We start from the raw sequence: 22124 nt of genomic DNA, 5'->3' as shown, positions 1-22124 counted from the left end.
TGGTGCACGGTCTGTTGATGGAATCAGTTGTGGAACTGAAGTCGGGAATGAGTGCACATATTTAGATGACTCCACTTGGCACCTCAGCAGTGAAGAGGAATGAGGTGGCATGGGTGGAGGCACCAGGAACTCATCCTTCTCAGTGGGATGGGACACAGTCCTTGGCAGAAGAGGCTGATACTGAGGAGAGCGCGGGGCAGTATACCTGGAGCGCTCTGAAAAATATTCTTGATCCCGAGCAGCACGCCACTCATCAAAATGGTAAGAACCTTGCAGAGAGTAAGACCATTCCGAGCATCTGTCCCAGTCACCTTGTGGAGACCTCGATCTGTCTCTGTAGCGAGGGTCGAAATGATAATCCCGATAAGGAGAACAATACAATCCCAAATGGGACTGATGCTCTCAATCCCAAGGAGGGGACAGGAGACAGTGACATGGGGCTTCCTGCCTCATTGGCAAATGATGGTCTCCTGATGGAGAAAGCTCTTGATCCCAAGAGACTGGTAGCGGAGGGGAAAATTCCAGGATTTCACCCTTGAACACGGTCGACACCAGTTCGGTGACTGGAACAGCAGGTGTCGGTGATAGCACATGAATTGGTGAGTCCAGCAACAGAGGAGGTGCTGGGATCGTCGGTTTCAAAGAGGTGTCAGCAACCTTCTTTTTCTTATGCTTTTTCAAGCCATTCTATCCCAACTTTGGAATCTTTGCCTTTCTCGTGATTTTTCTCGTGACCCAGAGTGCTAAGGAGTGCCCCAGGTCAGAGGATCAGTCTGTTTGACTCAGGTAGCCGGACGAGGAGACTTCAGCTTGGACGAAGACATAGTCACCTCAAGTTTGCCACTTGTAGAGGACCCTGCAACGTTTTTTGGGTCTGTAGCCAACAACGCTGTCTCCTCCACAGTTCTGCCTTAAGTCTGTCCGCTCTGTTCTTCTGTGCATATTTAGTAAATGATTGGCACACGGAGCAGGAATCAGGGAGGTGTCCTTCACCCAGGCAAAAAAGGCAGAGGGAGTGAGGGTCGGTGGCAGTAGGGATGTCAGACCCCAATGAGGCTGGATTCCAAGAATCTGGCCCCATTGGGGTCCGTGGTGGAACAGAGCACTCACCTCTGTGCCCCTCTGGAATCTGTCCAGGCCAGTTCCTCCACATGGTGATCCTGCGGAGCCGGCCACCAGCTCCACAGCGCTGGCGATACGGCTGGCCACCATTGCTGTACCGTATCGCTGTGCTAAGTCTGGACACAACTGGTGTCCAAGACGCCATTTGTGTCCCTGTTTTCACGTGATAGATTATGTAAATATCTACGTAAATATAATTTGCATAGCCTATCATGTGAAAACAGGGACGCAAATGGCATAATGGATGCCAGTTGCATCCGGACTTAGCACAGCGATACAGCATGGCAATAGTGGCCAGCCGTATCATCAGCGCTGCAAAGCTGGCGGCTGGCTCCGCAGGATCACCACAGAGCAGAGCCGGCCAGGAAGGATTCCAGGGGAGGGACGGATTGCCTCCGCCCCCCGTGGACCCCGCCACCCAGAATGGGGTAAGTGATCCGCCCATCCCTAGGTGGGGGGCAATTTACTCCCACACTTGACACATTTTCGAAAAGGTGCCTTTGCAGCCATGAGACGGCACCGCAGCCGCAGTTGAGAGATGGACAAACAACAAAGACAAAGTGATTTTTTTGCGGGAGGTGGACGATGATGACGAGGGAGATGACGAAGAAAAACAAGGATGAACAACAAGAAATATAACACAGAAAGAACCTCAGCAATTCTCTTTCTAACAGAGAGGAAGCTCCGAAAGGACTATCCACTAAGGTGGTTGAAAGAGAACTGAGGGAATGGGTGGGAACCCGCTGGAACATGCACAGTGGACAGTGGGGGAAGGGTTCCCACCAAAACGTTCCTCAGCTATAGAAGCTTCCCGAATGAGACTCAGTGCAGGTGCAGAGCCCATATGTGTGATGCACAGAGACCACAAAGAAGAACTTAGGGATGCTAAGTAAATCACTGAGAGATCTACTAGTAGATCCAGATTTCCTTTCCACCCACTCTGATCTAAAGACAAGCGTGGAAGCAGAAAGGCAGGTCAAGTAGAAAAACAGGGATGGTCCATTTGAGAGCTCAGTCTGTGATGAGTTGTTCAGACTGATGGACAATAGTCGGATAGGGCCAGGTCAAATCTCATTGGTCCCTAGGGTCACCTGACTCCTGCTTAGCTGGCAATGCTATCTACCAGTCATCTGTGGAGGTAGTGCTGAAGCACAACAGAAACAGGTGAGCTACTCCATACTCTGGCACATGCAACCGCAGTAGCTCTTGTTAGAACGGTTAGAACAATCACGGACAGGAGTAATTGTTTTGTTTCAATATGGTTATTAAGGAGGAAACATGAATTTGGATGAGAACATTTTTGTCTTGGGAGAAAAGTGCCCAAGAACGCAGCTTAGTGAGATACGCTAAGTAATATATTATGAAAATTTGAAAGTCAATTCTTCTTTGAATATATATCAATGTCAGTGTGAGAACAGTGAATCACAGCAAGTACATGCTGTTCTTTGACAGAGAAAAATTTGTGTGGAGTTGGCAGTTCAACAACATTAGGCTGCCTGAAAGACTCCCTTGGCATGTATAATTGTAAACAAATGAGCCTCAGTGAGTGTAGGGATGATATTTGCCACAGATTAAACACATGTCCGCACACAAAAAGGTAGGACTGACACTTTTAGCTTAGTAGACATGGTGGTGTCCCAGATTTTTAGGAAATATCTGATTTCACTTTAGAATCATAGAATCGTAGAATAGTAGGGTTGGAAGGGGCCTATAAGACCATTGAGTCCAACCTCCTGCGCAATGCAGGAATCCAAGTCAGAGAAGACTATTGAGAAAATGCACACCCACCTCTCTTAAAACAGTATAGGATGTCTTCTTATGAAATGCAAATGCCAAATGTTAATGATAAATAATTAGGGGTGCAATCCTATCCATGTTTAGGCAGAAAAAAGTCCTGCAACTCCCAGCATCCCTCAGACAGCATGGCTGGCTGGGGCATGCTGGAAATTGTAGAACTTTTTACGGTCTAAACATGCATAGGATTGTACCCTAAGAATTTGAAAATGTAAATAAGTAAAAAGTAGTAATTGTATTAAAGGGAAGATACAAGTTCACAAGCACGTTGATAATGAATTCTGGGTAACTGGTATAAAAAAAATAATGGTCGAGTTGACCTGGATGGTATCCAAAGAGAAAATGCTGAGTTAAAGTGCTGTCACTTAGGCCAAAATGTTATTTGAGTAACCAACAGATGTGAGACTGTATTATTCCAGCTCAAAAGTATACTTAAAAGTTTTCACTTATCATTTAATGAGCAACAAATATTGTCTAAGGTATACACATCAAATTAAGTTTAATTGGCAAATTTTGAGTAAAGAATTATCTTCTCAAATGTATAATTCAAAATTGATCACATCTAGCCTGAAAGTTGTACATGTAAGTGTTTTTTAATATGTTCTAATTTTTAAAGAATGTTTAATAACAATAAAATAATTAAGACTGTGAGCCCTAATTTATGGGATAGTAGACACTATCAGCTATGAAGTAATTTCTACACAAAAAAACTATAAATATGTGCTGATTTTAGAATGTGGAAACTTCTTATTAGAAGCTTACAAGGCCTAGGTACCTGTCAACTTAATAGCCTATTCAGTATTGAATGGGGAATTTGGTACTGAGAATAAGATCTCTCCTTTTTAAAGTATTGGAAGTCTAAGAACAAGAAATGTTTAAGAAATTCTGGTACCTGTTAAGCTATTAAGATCTAAGAATCTTTAGCAAAGCTCCATTTAATAACAAAAATGTTTTTATGTCATTTTATGCAAGTTATATTTTAATGTGATAGTACAAGTATATTTCTAATAAAAATGAAAAATGGAATAAAAATATTTTTCCTTTACTAATTCTTTTAGTACAAAACCAAAATTGAATCTACCTAAAACAATTTTTGGTGCATGCTTTGTTTCAAGTGTATTGAAGTGTATGAGTTGCTAACTGGCAGCCAGAGGCTTCCTAAATACTGGAACTATAGTTTGACAACACTCAAGCAAAGGCCAAATCCATAACAGTGGCAGGCCTTGTGTCTAGTTAATCCACTAATTACAGCCCACCGATTACACTGAGCCATTTCCATTCCATGATCCCTTCCATAATTATTTCCCATGATCCTTCAGGCATTTCGGTTAACCAACAATGCCCGAATGTTCAAAGTGGTTCTACCTATACATAAAATTAAGCATAGGTGTGAAGTAAATATCCACACAGGCCTGGCAGCTAGGAGGCATGTGCAGTTTTGCAGGGGGGTCAGAGGGAGCAATAGGATTTATCTGCATACCTGTCAGTCAATGGCTTGTTGATTGGTTAATTCTCAGATGCATGCAGCTACCGTCTGTACAAGACTGCGGGTCATTGTATGTCCATTGACTATGGAGTTCTTTAGGGTCTCAGGATCAAAGGAAAACTTACTTTAAAGATGTAGCCAGCAGCTATATTTCCCCCCCTTACTCAAAAGTAAGCATGGGGGTCCTGATGTAGATCAGGACCATCATGTGGGGAGAGGGGGCTTTAATCTTTTGTCCCTCACAGCAGTCTCAATCTGGATCACAACACACCCTTCTGCCATTTGTACTGCCAAGAAATCTCACTGGCCCTAGGGCCAAAGAAAATAGATCAGGGGTGGGAAAACATGATCCGTAGGCTGCATGGGGCCCCGGTTTCCCCTGGTGTGGCCCCTGCCATCCACCCCCACCATGCTACTGAATTCAGCAGCAGATGCAGGGGGAAAAAATCTTTGAGATGAAAAATTGTGGTTTTAGCGCTTCAGCGTAGTAAAATGGCCAGATTTGGGAGATGGGGTTAAATCAGGACAATGGGGGTGTGAGGGTGTTGCAGGCAAAATGGACCCTAGACCTCCCACAGTTGCTCAACCACAGAATAGATCCTTTGGGGGCAATGCAAATTGCAGGCAAGGAGGGCGAAATCCTCATAGGGACCACAATGGAGGGTAAAGAATTAAAGTCCCCCTAGGCTGCCCCCCCACACACAAGGGGCCCAATCCAGATCAAGTCCCACATGTTTACTTTCAAGTATGGGTGGGGAGACATAGCTGTAAGCTACATATTTAAAGTACCACTTAGTTTGACCCTCACTGTTCTTCCTTTCCGAGGTATGGCGTATTTCATGAAGACTCACCCTGCTTCTTCACATGTCAGAACGGCAACAATAGAAAGTGGTTTGGAAAGTGTGTGATGGGTCTTCCTAAAGGGGTAGGAACAGATGGAAGAACAGGTACAGTTGGTCCTTACCCAACATTGTTTTATGCGTGTCTAGACTGGATAAAAATGTTCAGGCCATTTGAAAGTTGTCCAAAAGTCACCCAGTAAGGTCAGCCTGATGGAATACAGCCATATACTGTACCTCGGTCACCCTTCCCTAACCTGGTGTCCTATGGATGTGTGGAACTACAGCTCCTATCATCCCAGCCTGCATGGCCATGCTGATTGGGGATTATGGGAGTTGTAGTCCAAAACATCTGGAGGACACCAGGTTGGGGAAGCCTGACCTAGATGATCAGGTGAAGATTGTGAATTATGCAGTTTCAGTCAGGACACAGCTGAAGCTGACTGTTAGCATCTGGACTGAGCCAAGGCTCAAATAAAGGTTGATAGCTTAACCAATACTAACCCCGCCCCACAATGTATGGGTGTGAACAGCCCATGCCCACCCTGAGCCCATTACTTTAAATGAGGGGTGGGCAACTTCATGGGGCCAGTTTTGTCCCGCCGGACCTCCCCATGAGCCGCAGTTTGTGGGATGCCACCGATTCTGTGGGGCTCCACACACTTCGCAAGGCACCAGAAAAATATCAATAGTGCTACTACTGTGTGCTAAAAGGGTCAAATGTAGCTTGAAAATGAACTTAATTTGTTCCTTTTAATGCTCTGTAGTGCTAAAACTGTTGATTCCCCACCCCCACTCCCATGGAGGAGGCAGGGTCTCACTGGGAGGTGGCAGGGGCTGCATGCATCCTGTGCGCCACCTATTGCCACCAAATGTTCAAAATGTAACAAAAAAGTAAAACAAAAGCAAGTGTAATATAATTTTTATTAGTTTATATATGTATTATTGCTATTGCACATTAGTCATGATAGATTGGGTTAGATGCACACAACTCAGCTCAAGCAAGGCAGCATCAACTATATTATAGATTCAGCATTTTCAAAAGCTTCAAGACACATTTGAATATTCACATATAAATTAAATAGCAATGTAAATTTTATTTTAAAGTTTGCAAATTTAGGGGGGGAAGCTCTATTATGGATCTGCTCTTCGAATGCACAAAATTTCTCGAACTTGAAGTTCATTTCCCATATTATTCTTAAATCAATTTAACTATTTTAGGGTTTTTCATTATCTTTTGATTTCATATTTTGCTAGTGAATTGCAGTGTCCAACAGTCTACCCACAGATCTCAGCCTCCACGAACCTTTCTAGTTCTTGTTAAGTTTTTAGCCTCACTAAAAATTTGTATTTGAACACTAGGACTGCAGTGTTTACTTGATAAATTGGTTAGATTAATAAATTAAAAACTGTTAATCAGTAATAAAAGATGGCATATAATTTTTAATACAAGGATTTATAATAACTGCAGGTGGCATATAACATCTTAAAAGAGGCAGTCTTCTCAAATGATGCCTGCTATGACACATGCATGTACCATCTAAAAACAGAGAATGAGCGTTTCTTGATTCAGAATTATTTTATTTTGCCCATATGCAAATTTATTCAAGGAAGTAATTGACTAAAACTCATATAATCAATTAACTCAGATTTGTTGATGAGGCAGAACTAAATGCCCATTATTCTGTTTGCTATTGCTCATCTCTAATACAGTCCAACCCTCAAGATGTTTTCAACTACAACCTCCATCAGCCCCAGCCACCATGGTTGATGGTCAAGGATGATGGGTGATTTAATTCAAAACATCTGGAGAGCACCAAGTTGGGGAAGGCTGGTCCAGCACTTTTCAGCATTGCACTGGTACCTTAAACCATTTCTCACAATGCTGTTGGGAAATGCTATTTCTCACAAATGCTGCCTGATCCATGCTCCTTCTATCCTCCACCATCCAAAAACTCTTCATATTTTCCCCATATTTTCCTCTCTTAAGACTCATACTCCCACATAGTTCTTAATCTTGAAAACAATACTGCAGTCATGTCATGAAAATCAATATTAGATTCAAATCAACCTGAATATTGTGAAAATAAGACCACTTAAAAATATGTAACGGCTGTAAACTCAGGCTACAGAAAAGACAACAGAACCAGAGATAATACACAATTAAAAAAAAGATTTTGAAGGTATCTTCCTACTCATATAGACAGCTTTTCAATTAATCATATTCAGTGCTGGCATAATTCATGCCAGACTGTTGAAACAGGCTCTACACATGCTCCAAGAGAAGGTTTTATCAGATACTTTTCGAATGCTTTTTCATGGAATCTGAAATTCTGTCCATTACTCTCTCTTGTACTCTGTCACTCTGGAAGACCCACAAAGGAACACACTGCATCAACCGTGCCTTTAAAAAGTATATAAGAGGGGAGAAAGACACATTAAGATCTCATGTATTTGATCAGATTTTATAACAGTGGTGAAACAGAGTGATCATTTCTGTGCGTAGTTTTTACAGGATGCCACATTCTGGGTGCATGGTAACAGGGCCAGCCCAAGGCATTTTGCTGCCTGAGGTGGAACAGCAAAAACTCCCTGTCCCTTACTGTACCACAAGTCAAGGAACATGATATCCAAGACCAGTCAAGTGTTTTTGAGACCTGAGGCAGAAAAGCAGCTCTCCCTCTCCCTGGCAGTAAGAACAATAACAACATTAAAGAACTATTTGCTACCCTTTCATGACACCCAGAATCAGATGCCTCTAGCAGCTGCCTCATTCACTTAGATGAGTTCTCTGCCTTTTTAATGTTGTAGTGAGAAAAATGCAGTGGAAAAGTTCAATTTCACAGCTGACTGAGGAATGGCATTTCCGAACATGGAGGATCCCTATGCATGCAGGAGGTAGGAAAGGGGATATTAATATACTAGAAATGAAGAATCCTTGCCTTTCTAGGCACTCAGGACAAGCAAGGAACATAAGAAGCTGCCTTATACCAGACTAGACTATTGGAGCCTTTCTAAATGAGGCTTTTATTGTGTGCTCGTAATTGCTCACTCATGGTAGTTTGCGGGTCCTTTACACAATGTCATCATCTTCCAGCCAGGGTTCTCCTGTGCTTTGCAACCATTACTGCAGAGGTTTGTTAACTAATGAGGAAAGTGTGGTATTTTTTTGTGTGAATGGCGTTATAGAAATCTAGTGTATTTGTGCAATTCTGCTGTACCACAGTACCACCTAGTTGTTGTGCAATGGAACATATAGAAAGGCAGAGAAAGAAAAACCCTGTGGGGGTGGGGGACATGTGTAAAGGAGCTGATTTTAATCCCACAAAGAATTTGGAAACAGAAGCCTCAGTAAAGATGTGGGTTAAAAGCCTCATGTAGAAAAGCCCCTGGTCTAGTATTATCTGCTCCAACCAACTGCAGCTCCCTAGGGCAGGGATCCCCAAACATTTTGGTTGGTGGACACATTTGGAATTTTGTGAAAATGTCTTGGGTGGCCTTGCCCGTTTATAAAATAGCTGCCCTGGTGGGAACGGGGGGTCACAAAACACTCATTTCTCTGATGGCAAATTGGTGAGACTAAAGGAAAAGTAACTTCCCCAAGAACCTAGATACAGGATAGAGATGGAATCTGAGCTCCAAAACACAAAACCACTCTTTTGAACCAAAATAAAGATGGTGGTAGAGGGCAGCACGTCGCTTTGACATATGCTAGCCTCCCAATTTTAAACATCTTGAATAAAACAAAAATCAGGAGGACCACGGAGCCTGGGAGGTGCCGGAAGAGGTTCTACGGGCACCATTTTAGAGACCCCAGAGTCTCTGGTCTCAAGCACAGGTCTTTCCAATCATCTGCTACCCAGGATCCTTCTTTGACTGGCAATACCAGTGACTGAACCTGGGATCTTCTGCGTGCAAACCATGTGCTCTGCTGCTGAGTGATGGTCCCTCTCCACACCTTCATCACTAGACGGACAGGTTCTGACAGCTAAAAGGCTGACATTGCAACATTGGGAGGAAATGCTCACCTCCTATAATGCAATGGATTGAAGACCTTACAACACTTTCAACATTTGAACAGGTGGTGTATAGATGCCACCTGTGAATGGATACTTATTTGGTCTGTTTTCTTACAGTTTATATCTAATTCTTAGGAACCTGTATTTTCTCACCTACCTCCCTACCTCCCTATCTATCTATCATCTATCTGTTACAGCCTTTAAAAAAAAAAAAGCTGTAAAAGCTGCCCAGGGGTATGTGATTGTTATTCATGCACAAAATGCACACTGCTACAACACACCCATGCATATTCCTCCTTGGTGTGCTTTGTTGCTTACCATCACATTCCATGGCAGTTAGAAGCTTCCAGAAAGTGGCAGAAAATCCTGGGAATTTGACCACACTAATGCAGCAAAGTGCTATATTCAAGCTTCAGACAAGAAGCATCATGAACTCCAAAAAAAACTTTGGTTGGAGTGGAGGATATTAAAGAAAAAGTAAGGGGGGGTCAGATAAACAAACATGTACGGTGGTCTTAAAAATATCATTCCAACAGGCTGTACAGAAGCTACTGATGAGGGCAGAAGCCGAAAAACTATATTTTTGAATACTCTGTTCTTACTCTTTCTGGCTTTCATATATATTTTCCATTAAGACTGACTCCATCCACAGTGGTTCCAGAGCCTTCTTGCTGTTTTGCTGTTGTGCCACTTTACACTAACTTCTCCCTCCCTCCCTCCCCCACTCCCCACACATGCACGCACAGACCTCATATGTATGCCTTGAAACTGATATATTCAAATCTATGTAGCCACATTTTCTTTCTTCTTTCCTTTTTTCTTTCCTTTTATTGACATGTTATATATAAGAAATAAGTTAAACTGATCTCAACGTTCTAATGCAGATCCACAACCAATACAGATTGCACCACCATGAAGACCTCAGCTTTCCCTCAGTATGGTACAGTTGAATCAATAACGCCTGTTTCTGAAATCTGGTGTGGTAATTTGGCTGTATAAATACAACAGGGGCTATAGTCCTATTTTCTTTGCAGGCAGTAAGTCCCATTAAACACAGTGGGACTTACTTCCATGTAGACATGGATAGGATTGGGCTGGACATGAAACATGGAAGTGTCATGGGAGGTCATAATAAATAGCATTCGAAAGGCATCAAGAGCCTCTAAAGGTTGATGACAGAAAGCCCTAACCATCTCTCTCATCAGATTAAAGTTTACAATAGAATTACCAAGATCTCATGGGCTAAGCATCCAAAGGTCTCATCACCAAACGTGACATATTCCAGTGACTCTCTAGCAAACGCTTCTGCTGATTTGATGGTTAGACTAGGCTTCATGCACATGGTCATTGGAGTAGAAACAGCAAAAGGAGTCACTGCCTGAAATGAGAGATAAAATAACAACAACAGCAAGAAACAACCACCTCACATTCCTGAACGCTTTGTAAATTATGGAAAAGGTCTGCAACGTGAGTAGGAAAGACAGCAGCTATGAGGATGGTATAAAGCAGGGGTGTTGAACGCCTTCCAGCCCAAGGGCTGAATTCGATTTCGAAGACGCTCTCAGGGGCTGCATTCCTGTGGTGGGCAGAGCGGAAGGGAGATGGCGCAGGGCCTAAAATATCTGCATCTTTTAGCTTAGAGCTCTTACTGCCAGTAGCTAACCTTTTAGAACCTTTTAGAATGGGCGGAAAGCCAGAAAACCACCAAATGATTGGTGGTCGCGAGAAAGGGGCATGGCCATCGGGGGAATCCTAGAAGGCCAGATTGGGGGCCCAGAATTTGGCCCCTGGGTCTGAGCTTCTGCACCCCTGGCATAAAAGAACAGAATGAGTTTCCCACGTGGACAGGAATTTTTCCAGGGTGGGGGCAAAGCTGCCCAGGGGTATGTGATTGTTATTCACACACAAAATGCACACTGCTACAACACACCCATGCATATTCCTCCTGGGTGTGCTTTGTTGCTTACCATCACATTCCATGGCAGTTAGAAACTTCCAGAAAGTGGCAGAAAATCCTGGGAATTTGACCACACTAATGCAGCAAAGTGCTATATTCAAGCTTCAGACAAGAAGCATCATGAACTCCAAAAAAAACTTTGGTTGGAGTGGAGGATATTAAAGAAAAAGTAAGAAGGGGGGGTCAGATAAACAAACATGTACGGTGGTCTTAAAAATATCATTCCAACAGGCTGTACAGAAGGAGTTGAGAGAGAAAGTAGGGCCATTCCACCAGCCCTGCTGATTTTTTTTTTCTCTTCCCTTACCATCGTTTTTTCCTTGTGTGTCATGTCTTTTTGGAATGTAAGCCTGTGGACAGGGTCTATCTTGTTTTACTGATTCCATGTAAGCCACTCTGAGAGCCTTTATAGCTGAGGAGTGGGATATAAAGAAATAAAAATATATTTTCTAGTATCACCGCCTTTATCATAACACTGACAACTTCTCACGACTAGTCAGGAAAGGGTTCCCCATGTTCCAGAACAATTTCCATCATCTTGGAAACATTGTCAAACACTCTATAGAGAGGAGCCATGGAATCTGCAGGGAGTACTTTTGGCAGGGAGTGGAGAAATGGTTACCTTTGATCAGAGTTTAAGGTTCTACAGCCCAGACTACTTACTTCACATTTTATAAGCTACTTTTTACATCAGGTAGCATAATACAATGTTTGTATTACTTGAATTTTGAACTGCACAAATGTTCTGTTAGAACTACATATTTTGCCCTGGAACTGCTCATTTTGTGTGTAGTTGCAAATTTTTAAAAAGGCTTGATAGTGTCTGAGAACAGGTCCTTCATAAATTGCACTGCTACTACTATCAACTCCACATACTGTACATCCTAAAACAACAAAAACAACAACCAACACACCAGGAGACTAAAGAATACTGCAGGGTTGTCATACACTAAGTTCCCGCAGCAAAATGGGTATAACAACACTCGGCAACCTTGCTAGTGTAACACTCAGCTAGTGTAACACTCAACAACAGTGCTGCCTCCTGTAATATGGGTATAATGATAACAACAACAACAACAACAATAACGGACTCTATCTTCATGCATGTAAGGCTCCAAGCCTGAACCAAGGCTATTCGTAGTTTTAGAGGGGCTTCGATGCCCCATGATGCTCTCCAACTTTGGTTCAGAAGGCTGGTATTTTCCCTACAAGCCCTCTTGATTTACCAGGATGAGTCAAAGAGCGATAAGGCTGATGGTGTGGCCTCAAGCACATTCCAGACTAATGAGTGGAGTGTCTTATCAAGATGTGCCTGAGAAGTGAAGTTTGTCTGTCTTAAAGCTGTAGGTGGCTGTGCTGGGAACCAAGCATTGCTAGTCTATGCTGAGAATGAACGCTAGTTGGCGCTTGCTAGTGTCGTGCTGCCTCACTGCTAACATGTATGGTATAAGACCCATTTTACCCCATGGCTCTGGGTTCAGAGAAGCTGTCTGATCCAGCCATTGGGCATGCCTGTGTGCTGATTGTACTCAATAAAGTATCTCCTTGTAAGTAAACTTGGATCTGGCTTATCACTATCTTGGCACCTCTAAATTAAGAGTTTGAAGCCCATGGCCAGGGCAATACAATGCACGGGCAGGGTAATTTTTAAAATGTTCACAAACTCAGGAAAAAAGTATTTTTAAAAACAAACACCTGAGTTAGAAAGATCATGAACTCCTGCTACCTTTTGTTTGGGGGTATATACACTATTGCGCAATCACAACTACACTAAAATCCTAGATGGTATAAAAATAAATCGGGAAGTTCCTTTTCAAGACAGTGGATGTGACTTCATTGCTATGACTTCATTCATTGGGTAAAAACACTGGAAGATGGGAGCAGGCTAATATCTCAAAAAACAAATAGTGGCTGCATATTCTGTCACATATCTCAGGTTGTGCATGGGCTAGAGACTTGCTTTTTCCTGTTTAAATGGAAGTTTGGAATTTGGGCGTTATAATTAGGAGGAATGAACAACAAAAGTAAAAACATCCATGGAATTCACCTATTCAGTGAATTGTGCTTTCTGCTTATTCCAACTAGAGATGTGAAGGACTGGGGGTGGGGGGGACAGGGAAATTTGGGGGGGAAACTTTTTCTGTTTTTTTCTGAGGACCATTTTTGGGTGTCCCCCCCCCAAAAAAAAACCTGGAAACATTGAGCAGCTTTGGATTATGAAATATTTTCATTTAGAATTTAAGACAAAATATTTATATATTGTTACCCAAACTTTGTTCCCCCCAAAATGATTTCTAGAAACTATGTAAGAAGAACACTTTAATAGAAAGACTAGGTATGTAAAGTGTCTGGAAATAATAATGCCATGGGGAAAAATATTTTTAATCCTCTCTGTAAGATTCTCAGCATAGTTATTTCTTTCATCCCTTATGAACATTATTGATCTAAAGTATATTTTACTGATAGACATTTATGCTCATTTTCCCAACATGTGAGTAGAGTCACCAGTGTGCATTCTTGACAGTAAATGTGCATTCTTGACAGCTTGGGTTTTGTTCTATGGAGTCCTGTGTTTCTGATGATGTAGCAATCATTTAATGCAGTTCTAATCTATTCAGACAATAATTATAAATATACTGAGTTTACTTTAAAAAGTTTTAAAATATAATGACAATTTTATGAGTAAACTAAGTCATACATAAAATAAAGTTTAGGAACAGAAAGGCTGCTTTATGTTCCTAAAGCAGCCCTCCCCAACTTGGTGCCCTCTGGATGTTTTGGACTACAGTGCCTAGCATTCCTGACCATTGGCAATGATGCTTGAGGCTGATGGGAGCTAAAGTCCAAAATATCTTGAGGGCACCAGGTTGGGGAAGGTTGTCTTAAAGCAACAACGGGCGCAATCGTATGGGGATAGGTGGACGCCGCCAAACTCAGAGGCGACTGCCTATCCAACGCAGGGCAGGAGAATCACGCAGGGGATCATTCCCCTCCACGCTCCTCCTCTCCACATTTGCGGCTAGACCGCTGATTTCAGCTGTCTAGCTGTGGGAAGGCGGAGTGGAGGAGGAGGCTGCCGGACGACACATAGGATGTGTCATGGCGTTTCCGCCTTCTCCACCCTGGAATGCCCCCCTGGAACACCCCGTTTTGGCTACTCCACGCTCCTCTTCCGAGCGTGGGGCTGTTCTGCGAGGCAGTGCGGCAGGGGGGGAAGGTTGGTTCCCAGAAAACCACATATCCTGTGGCCGTATAGCTGCTGACTAGCAGCCATAGGATTGCTCCTAAAGTTACTTTAGATCTGTAGAGAGCGCTTAAAAAATAAGTATTGCTTATTTTTCAATTTTTCCAAAATTTCCCATTTGTCAGAAAACCCCTGGAAAACCCCCGTTTTTTCCCCTCCAAAAGTCCAGAAATATTATATCTCTAATTCTAACAAAAAATTGAAATATATCACCTGTATGATCATTCCTTTTGCTTTATATTCCATTTGAAGTGCTCTGGAAAATGTGTATACAAAAGCCTAGATAGACAAAATTATATGTATTAAGTGAGAAGAAAACAACATTAATTGCATATGTTTATGCTTTATTTAATTACTGAAACTACATCTAAGATTCCCCTTTCAGGATTCCATGATCCTTCCTTCCTATCACGACCCCACTTTAATGTTGGATATTTTTCATACTGGGAAACATAAGAAGGGTGCATGTATAGAGAATGTCACCAATTTCACTGAAGTTAATCCAGATATATTAGCCCCCTCAGGCATTCAGATTTAATGCATGAAGGGTGGGAGTGGAAGGGTCACACACATTAGCTCAACCCCCAACATCCCCATCCCTCTGGAGGGAGCTTCAGACCATCACACATGATGTGCAAAGGTATGAAGGGCGCTTCCATGAGTGGACTGGATGGCCCGCGGGCCTGAGGTTCAACACCTCTGCTTTTTTGGAAGAGCTGCCCAGTCCAAGACAAAGAGCCCTAAGAAGGCAGAGCAACAAGGGCCTTGATGTTGCCCATCACATTCAGCACCCGGATACCAGACTTCCCCACTTAGTATGATAAAAACGTAAAGGTGTCCCCAACCAGTTGTGCCCGACTCTAGGGTGTGGTGCTCGTCTCCATTTCTAAGCCGAAGAGCCAGCGCTGTCCGAAGACGCTTCCGTGGTCATGTGGCCGGCATGACTGAACACCAAGGTGCATGGAACGCTGTTACCTTTCCCGCCGAAGCAGTACCTATTTATCTATTTGCAATTTCTTGCTTTCGAACTGCTAGGTTGGCAGGAGCTGGGACTGAAGACAGGAGCTCACTCCGTCACGCGGCACTCGGGTCTCGAACTGCTGTCCTGCCGACCTTGCAGTCTGCAGTTCAGCATCTTAACCACTAAGCCACCGCAGCCCCTTAGTATGATACTTCTGTTTAAATAGAATTGTGGTGCCAGTGTGGTGCAGTTGGGCTGGGAGTCGGGAGATCTGGGTTCTGGTCCCCACTCAGCCACGGAAGCTCACTGAGTAATTTGGGGCCAGTCACAGACTCTCAGCCCAGCCTACCTCACATGGTTGTTGTTGTGAGGATAAAATGGAGAGGAGGAGGATTATATACACTGCCTTGGGTTCCTTAAGGAGAAAAAAAGGCAGGATATAAATGTAATAAATAAATAAATAATACATCTATTTAAATAATAATCAGACTTCCCCTCTTATTATTATACTTCTCTGGAGTGGCACCCTCTGGAAAACCCTCCCTTATGCACTTCAGCTAGAGGCAGAAAATGTAACATCTTTTAAACACCTCCTAAGAGCACACCTTTTCACACAGACTTTCCCTGGGCTGTAATTGCTGCTGGGTTTTGCTTTGGTTTACATGGCATGTTTAAACTTTTAAAAGTTTTATATTATGTCTGTCAAGTTGTATTTTATGGTTTTAATTGTGAACTGCCCAGAGACCCTCGGCTATTGGGCAGTATAAAAATGTAATAAATATCCCAACTATGCCCTTATCTGGATAGAGATAGCCTAGGTACAGTTATCCATGCTCTGGATTCCTGCATTGAGCAGGGGGTTGGACTCAATCATCTTGGAGGCCCCTTCCAACCCTACTATTCTATGATTCTATGATAACCTCTTGTCTGGATTACTGCAATGCCTTATACGTGGGGCTGCCTTTGAAAATGGTCCGGAAAATTCAGCTAGTCCAAAATAGGGCATTAAGATTGTTAACAGGGACTGGCCAATGAGATCATATTACGTGAGTACTTTGCAGCTGCAGTGGCTGCCAGTTCATGTCGGGCCTGATTCAAAGTGCTGGTATTAGTATTAAAAGCCCTAAACGGCCTGGGGCCAGGTTAACGGAAGGATCGCCTCCTCCCATATGTACCTGCTCAGACTCTAAGATAAGTTTCAGTGGTCCTTCTCCGGGAGCTTCTGCCAAAGGAAGTAAGGCACGTGGCTACCAGGAAGAGAGCCTTTTCTGCTGTGACACCCTGGCTGTGGAATGAGCTCCCTAGAGACGTTCACCTGGTGCCTATGTTGTATTCCTTCTGGCCAGGTGAAGACCTTTTTATTCTCCCAATATTTTAGCACTCTAGTCTTTTAGCTCTGCTGTTTTAAATTTGTATTTTAAATCTCTGCATTGCCACTAGGTTTTATTCTGATTGTACTTTTATATTGTAGTTTTAAGCTTTCATATTTCATATTATTTTATGTTGTACTTTGTGTTTTCAGTGTTTGTGAACCGCCCAGAGACTTTTGGCTAGAAATGAAGTGAATAAACAAACAAACAAACAAACAATAAAATAAAATAAATTACTGTAATTATGGCTAATATTCATAGATTCCTCCAAAGAATGCTGAGAATTGTAAAATCAATACAGATGATGACATTCACTGGGGTGATCCCTCCTATTGTATAGAATTTTGGTTTTGAAACACTTTAACAAGTATTTTAGAGGCATGATAAAGTCATAATCTGTATGGACTTATAGAAGGCAGACCTGGCCAAAATCAAAGACACCTTACTTGAGGGCACAATCTTATGGCTGCTAGTCAGTGGCAAGATGGCCATAGGATAGGTCGGTTCCTGGGAACTGACCTCGGAGCCCGCATTCTGAGGTCGGTTCCCAGAGAACCGACCCCCTCCCCCTTCCCACACCATCTCATAGGATTGCCTCTGCAATTGTAAGAGCAGTATGGAGTGGTGAAAACAGGGCATTCCTGCAGGCGGGCCAGGGCAGGGAGGTCAGAAATGGCAGTACGACACATCTTATGGGTCATCCGGCCGCTGCTTCCCGTGCTCTGAGGTTCTGCAGCTAGACAGCTGAGATTGGTTGTCTAGCCGCCAAAGCAAGGTGGGGGGAGCGAGGAAGAGATCCGCACCTCGCCACTCCTCCCACCCTGCACTGGATAGGCAGTCACTCCCAGGGTTGGAGGCATCCATCGATCCACATAGGATTGCTCCCTCTATCAATGTTGGAATTACTGTAACATGCTGTATATGGTGGTGCCTTTGAAAAGTGCAAAACATAGCTAGAGTTTTGACCGTTGCTCTTTTTAGATCATGGGATTCTTATTATATCAGGTGGCTTGGGACCAGGATACTTACAGGACCGTCTCCTCCAACATAACCTTGCCCACCAGCTCAGGGGCTAAGGGGAGGCCCTGCTCCATACCCTGCCACCCTCAGTGGAGTGGTTAGTACACAGCAGAGAGCCTTCTCCCTCCTGGCAACCAGACTATGGAACCCTCTGCCCCAAGTGACCCTATCGAATGTTGCTCAGACATCTAGTAAAAATTGTTTTATTTCAGCATGCCCAAGGTATGACCAGTTTTTGAATATTTCTACCCTTATTGCAGCTTTCCCCAACTTGCTGCCTTCTAGATGTGTTGGACTACAATTCCCATAATTCTCAGCCAGCCAATGGCCATGCTGGCTGGGAATTGTGGGAGTTGCGGTCCAACATGGAGGATACCAGGTTGGGAAGGCTGTCCTATAGGTTCTCTGTACACTGCTTTATCTGCTGCTTCTAATTTTTATATTTTAAAATATTATACTGTTTCTAAATTTTGTTTGGGTTACCCTATTGATGGGATGGAAAGGATTTCCAAGAATAAATACACAAATAAATAAGCGCTTGCTGGGATGCTGAAAATTCTATTAGAGATGGCTATGCTGTCCTGAACAGCACAATCCTGTATGCATTTACTTGGATAAAAATTCCATTTCTTCCCGTGGAGCTTACACCCTGGTAAGTGTGTTTGAGACTGCAGCCAGAAGAGCAATCTTAGGGGGGCAGGAAATGGAGAATCCGAGATGGAGGAACTGTCTTTTCCTATGTCCTGTTGGATAATGCCAGGAAGGTGGGGGGGGGGATCCCCCTCCTTCAGTAGATTTTTAAAAGAACAGTTTCCTTCCCGGTGATTCCAATCAGAGGGACATAAACTATGCTGGCTCCACAGCTGGCATAGTTCTACCCCTACCCACCCTCGTTCCAGGAGCATGTGGAGGGAACAGGACATCTTTGAATCCTACAGATCCACACCCTCTCCTGAAACACCTCTATTTTGCTCTCTTCATTGTCAGAGCTGCGCCATTGGAGAAGCGTAGATGGCAGGAAATGGCTGCAGACCTTTCCACAGCCTTATAGCAGAAGCTTATGAGGTTGGATCTCCCTTTTGGAGGGTGGACTTCTCTCTCCACTCTTGAAGAGGGAGATCTGAAAAATCCTATGGCCCCTCAGACGTCCTCCCAGGGAACACAGGATTGCAGCCTAGGTCTGTAGTGCTGACATTAATCTCATAAAATCCAAAACTATAAAGCTATAGGGTGGGTACCAGGAGGAGGGCCTTTTCTGCTTTGGCCCCCCCAGCTGTGGAATGAGCTCTCTAGAGAGGTTCGCCTGGCACCTACACTGTTCTCATTCCGGTGCCAGGTGAAGTCCTTTTTATTCTCCCAGTATTTTAGCATTTTAGCTTCTTAATCTTTTGGATCTGGTGTTTAAAATCTGTATTTTAAATATCTGCATTTCTGCTAGGTTTTATTCTGGTTGTATTGTTATATTGTGGTTTTAAGCTTTTATTTTTTATATTGTTTTATGTTGCGCTCTGTGGTTTTAATTTTTGTGAACTGTCCAGAGAGCTTCTGCTGTTGGATGGTATAGAAATGAAATGAAATGAATAAATACATAAATAAAGCTTAAAAGCAAAGCTTTTAAGAAACATGAAAAGAAACATGAAAAACCCTACTTTAGAGGCAGAATAGATGGCATATAATGGACAGGGAAAGGTGCCAATGGCAGAAGAGATGTTCAGAACCAGTCCCTTTTGTCTGAAAAATAAAACAAAATGTAGGGTAAATAATGTTTTATTATCTTACCTGCAGTAAAACACCAAGGACTTTCCACGCAATGAGAGCCAAACTACAGATGACACATTAGGAACCATGTCAGTCTCCCCATCCAAAATAAATAACAGCAGATGTGGTAGGCCTTCATTTTCATTGGGACTGCAGTGGATGTGGGAGGAGTTTCATAGATGTGGGGGTTATTTCCATTGAGACAGCAGGGGAGGAAAGGATTAAACCTCTCCTCTCTGCATGGTGTGATGCTGATGAAAACCAAGGGTGGGGGATGCACCTGCTTCTCTTTTTTTTAATTTTAAACTGACCTGGTACCTTATGACGTGTTTAGCTTCACCTATGGTTTGGCCCTCAGTTGTTTTTTATGTAGTGAGTGCACTTTATTTCCCATTTCTTGCACACGGTCCAAATCTCATGTCTCACAACAGCATTTTAGTGGTGAAGCAAGTGTTTTTTGCAAGAAAAATGTTGTACCTGTGGCCACGTAGAGATCACAGCCAGGGTTTGTGCTTTTAATGTTCTATATATTTTAAATTGTTTTATTGTGTGTTGTTTGGTTTTAATTTTTGTGAACTGCCCAGAGAGCTTCGGCTATTGGGCGGTATAGAAATGAATGAATGAATGAATGAATAAATAAATAAATAAATAAATTTATTCTAATTTGCATCTGGACACATTTTGTTCAGTTGGAAAAAAAATTCTGCAGTGGAAACTAACTTTTTGTGCAGTTAGGAATAAGTACTGCAACTCAGTCCTATGTACTAATTCTGCACTGTTATAGGAAAAAATGGATGCTAACTTGCTTACAACTACTCTTGCAGGAAATGAGCCCGGACTCAGAGTCAGTTTCTTTGCATCTCCATAAGTGTGCAGGTGGAAGGCACCAACTTTGCCTGCTAGTTTTTAAGTGGCCTTGCATATTGCTTTTCCCATAGAGGAAATCATCTATGTGGTTTCCACAGACGTCAGAGTTGACAGTTGGAGCACTTCAGTGCTTTCACTGTGATAATATTGTTCCAGATGTTCCAGTTCCCAGGGCCCTTGGGGGTCTTGCTGTTCCTGTTTGTCAGTATTAGTCCTTCACCCTTCTGAAGAACTGTAGAATCCCTGAAGAACACTCATATCTCATGACTGGACTTCCAGAAGATTCCGTTCAGCACAGGCAGTTCAGAAAGCAATATCCCTCAGAAGGACTCCCAGACTGAGACAAGGTCTCAGCATAGCCCACCAGACTACCAGGCCTTATAGACTGAGTTTAGCCAAAGAGCACAAGACATCCAGACACAATTAAGGTCAGGTTGTTGATAAGGGATGTCGCGGGAGTCCAAGAAGGGAGTGCAGTCCGGCGGATATCCCCCTGCTTGGCCTCCTGGATTCATCCATGGGCTGCCGCACTTGCCCGACTTAGTGCGCACCGAGCCAGGCAAGCGTGATGGTCCCTGCTGGTCCGCCAAGCTGCTAATTTGAGTAAAAATGGCGGTTCGGCCTTTTTCGTAAATGCCTATTTATGCAAATGGCAGCCATAAAGAGGTCATTTACACAAGATTACAGGCAAAAATAGACCAGTTACACCTGTACTCTTGCGTAAGTGGCCTCTTTACAGGTGCAATTTGTGTAAATGGTCATTTATGAAAAAGGCCGAACCGCCATTTTTACGCAAAATGGCAGCTTGGCAAGGGATTGGGCAGCCGTGCGCCAGGCACCCACAGACTGCCCAGCAGCTTGCCACGCATAGCAAACAGGGTTGAGTGGCCGGCAAGGGTCCAGCGAATGTCATGGATGGGGGTGAGTTTGGCTATCCCTAGTTGTTATATAAAGCTGATGTGAGTATGTTTGGGCATTTCCAGAGAACTTTGTCAGTAAGACACAGGATTCTTGTTCTGTCTCGTAACTCAGAGTCCCCCCTGCCCTCTTATGTAAAGTGCCTGGCTTCTAAAAGGTTCTCCACTAATTCCTGGTGGATTTACTCCTAAATGTTTTATCATATAACATGAAAATTAGATCCCTTTGTGTTAAAGTCTGACCTGATCTTCCTGTTGCGCCAATTGCTCCCAAGCCCTTACAACAGATTTGCAGGTTAAGGGTAGATATGGAGTTATGCAGTTTTTGAGCTGCCATTTTGTGAGGAGCCTCTATTCTGTGATAGCTTTAGAACCTATTACCCCTATACAGAACCTTCAACATATTTTTTAGGACAGCAACTATCTTGTGAAAGGATAAATTCTAGTTGCCACAATTATAATCAGAAGAGAAGGTTCTCAGGCCCTCAGTTATATTTTTTTTGTGGAAGAAATCTCATTTTAGGGAGGGAAGATAATCTCACTGATTCTTTGCAAGGCACCTTCATTTTCCCTTCTCTTATTTTTCTATCCTTCCTTTCTTCCTTTTTCTCTCTCTCCCTTCCTCCTTTCCTTCCTGTCTCTCTCTTTATTGCTCTAATTCTCATTTACTCTTCCGTCTTTCATATTTCTATTTTTTCCATTAGAAAATTTGGGGGAGGTGCTCACACATTGGGGGTGGGGGCGCTATACCAGCTTCATGTGAAATTAAA

The 22124-nt window shown here is 43.1% G+C and overlaps 1 protein-coding gene across 3 annotated transcripts in view; it reads right to left on the bottom strand.

Annotated features, from left to right (window-relative positions):
- Positions 1-6146: 6146 nt before the first annotated feature.
- HSD17B3 (hydroxysteroid 17-beta dehydrogenase 3) overlaps positions 6147-22124 on the bottom strand; it is a 36252-nt gene continuing 20274 nt past the window's right edge. For all 3 annotated transcript variants that reach the window (XM_084834093.1, XM_084834094.1, XM_084834095.1), the window contains 4 exons: positions 19462-19543; positions 14675-14740; positions 10489-10638; positions 6147-7645 (listed from right to left, as the gene is read on the bottom strand). In XM_084834093.1, the coding sequence (XP_084690219.1) occupies positions 7535-7645; positions 10489-10638; positions 14675-14740; positions 19462-19543 (409 nt within the window). In that variant the 3' untranslated portion in view covers positions 6147-7534. The remainder of the gene's footprint in view (positions 7646-10488; positions 10639-14674; positions 14741-19461; positions 19544-22124) is intronic.

This window comes from Heloderma suspectum, chromosome 2, assembly GCF_057233095.1.
Source record: "Heloderma suspectum isolate Gila_16-S chromosome 2, 16-S_ref, whole genome shotgun sequence".
In the NCBI taxonomy this organism is placed as follows: Eukaryota; Metazoa; Chordata; class Lepidosauria; order Squamata; family Helodermatidae; genus Heloderma; species Heloderma suspectum.
This window is presented reverse-complemented; position numbering and strand designations above follow the sequence as displayed.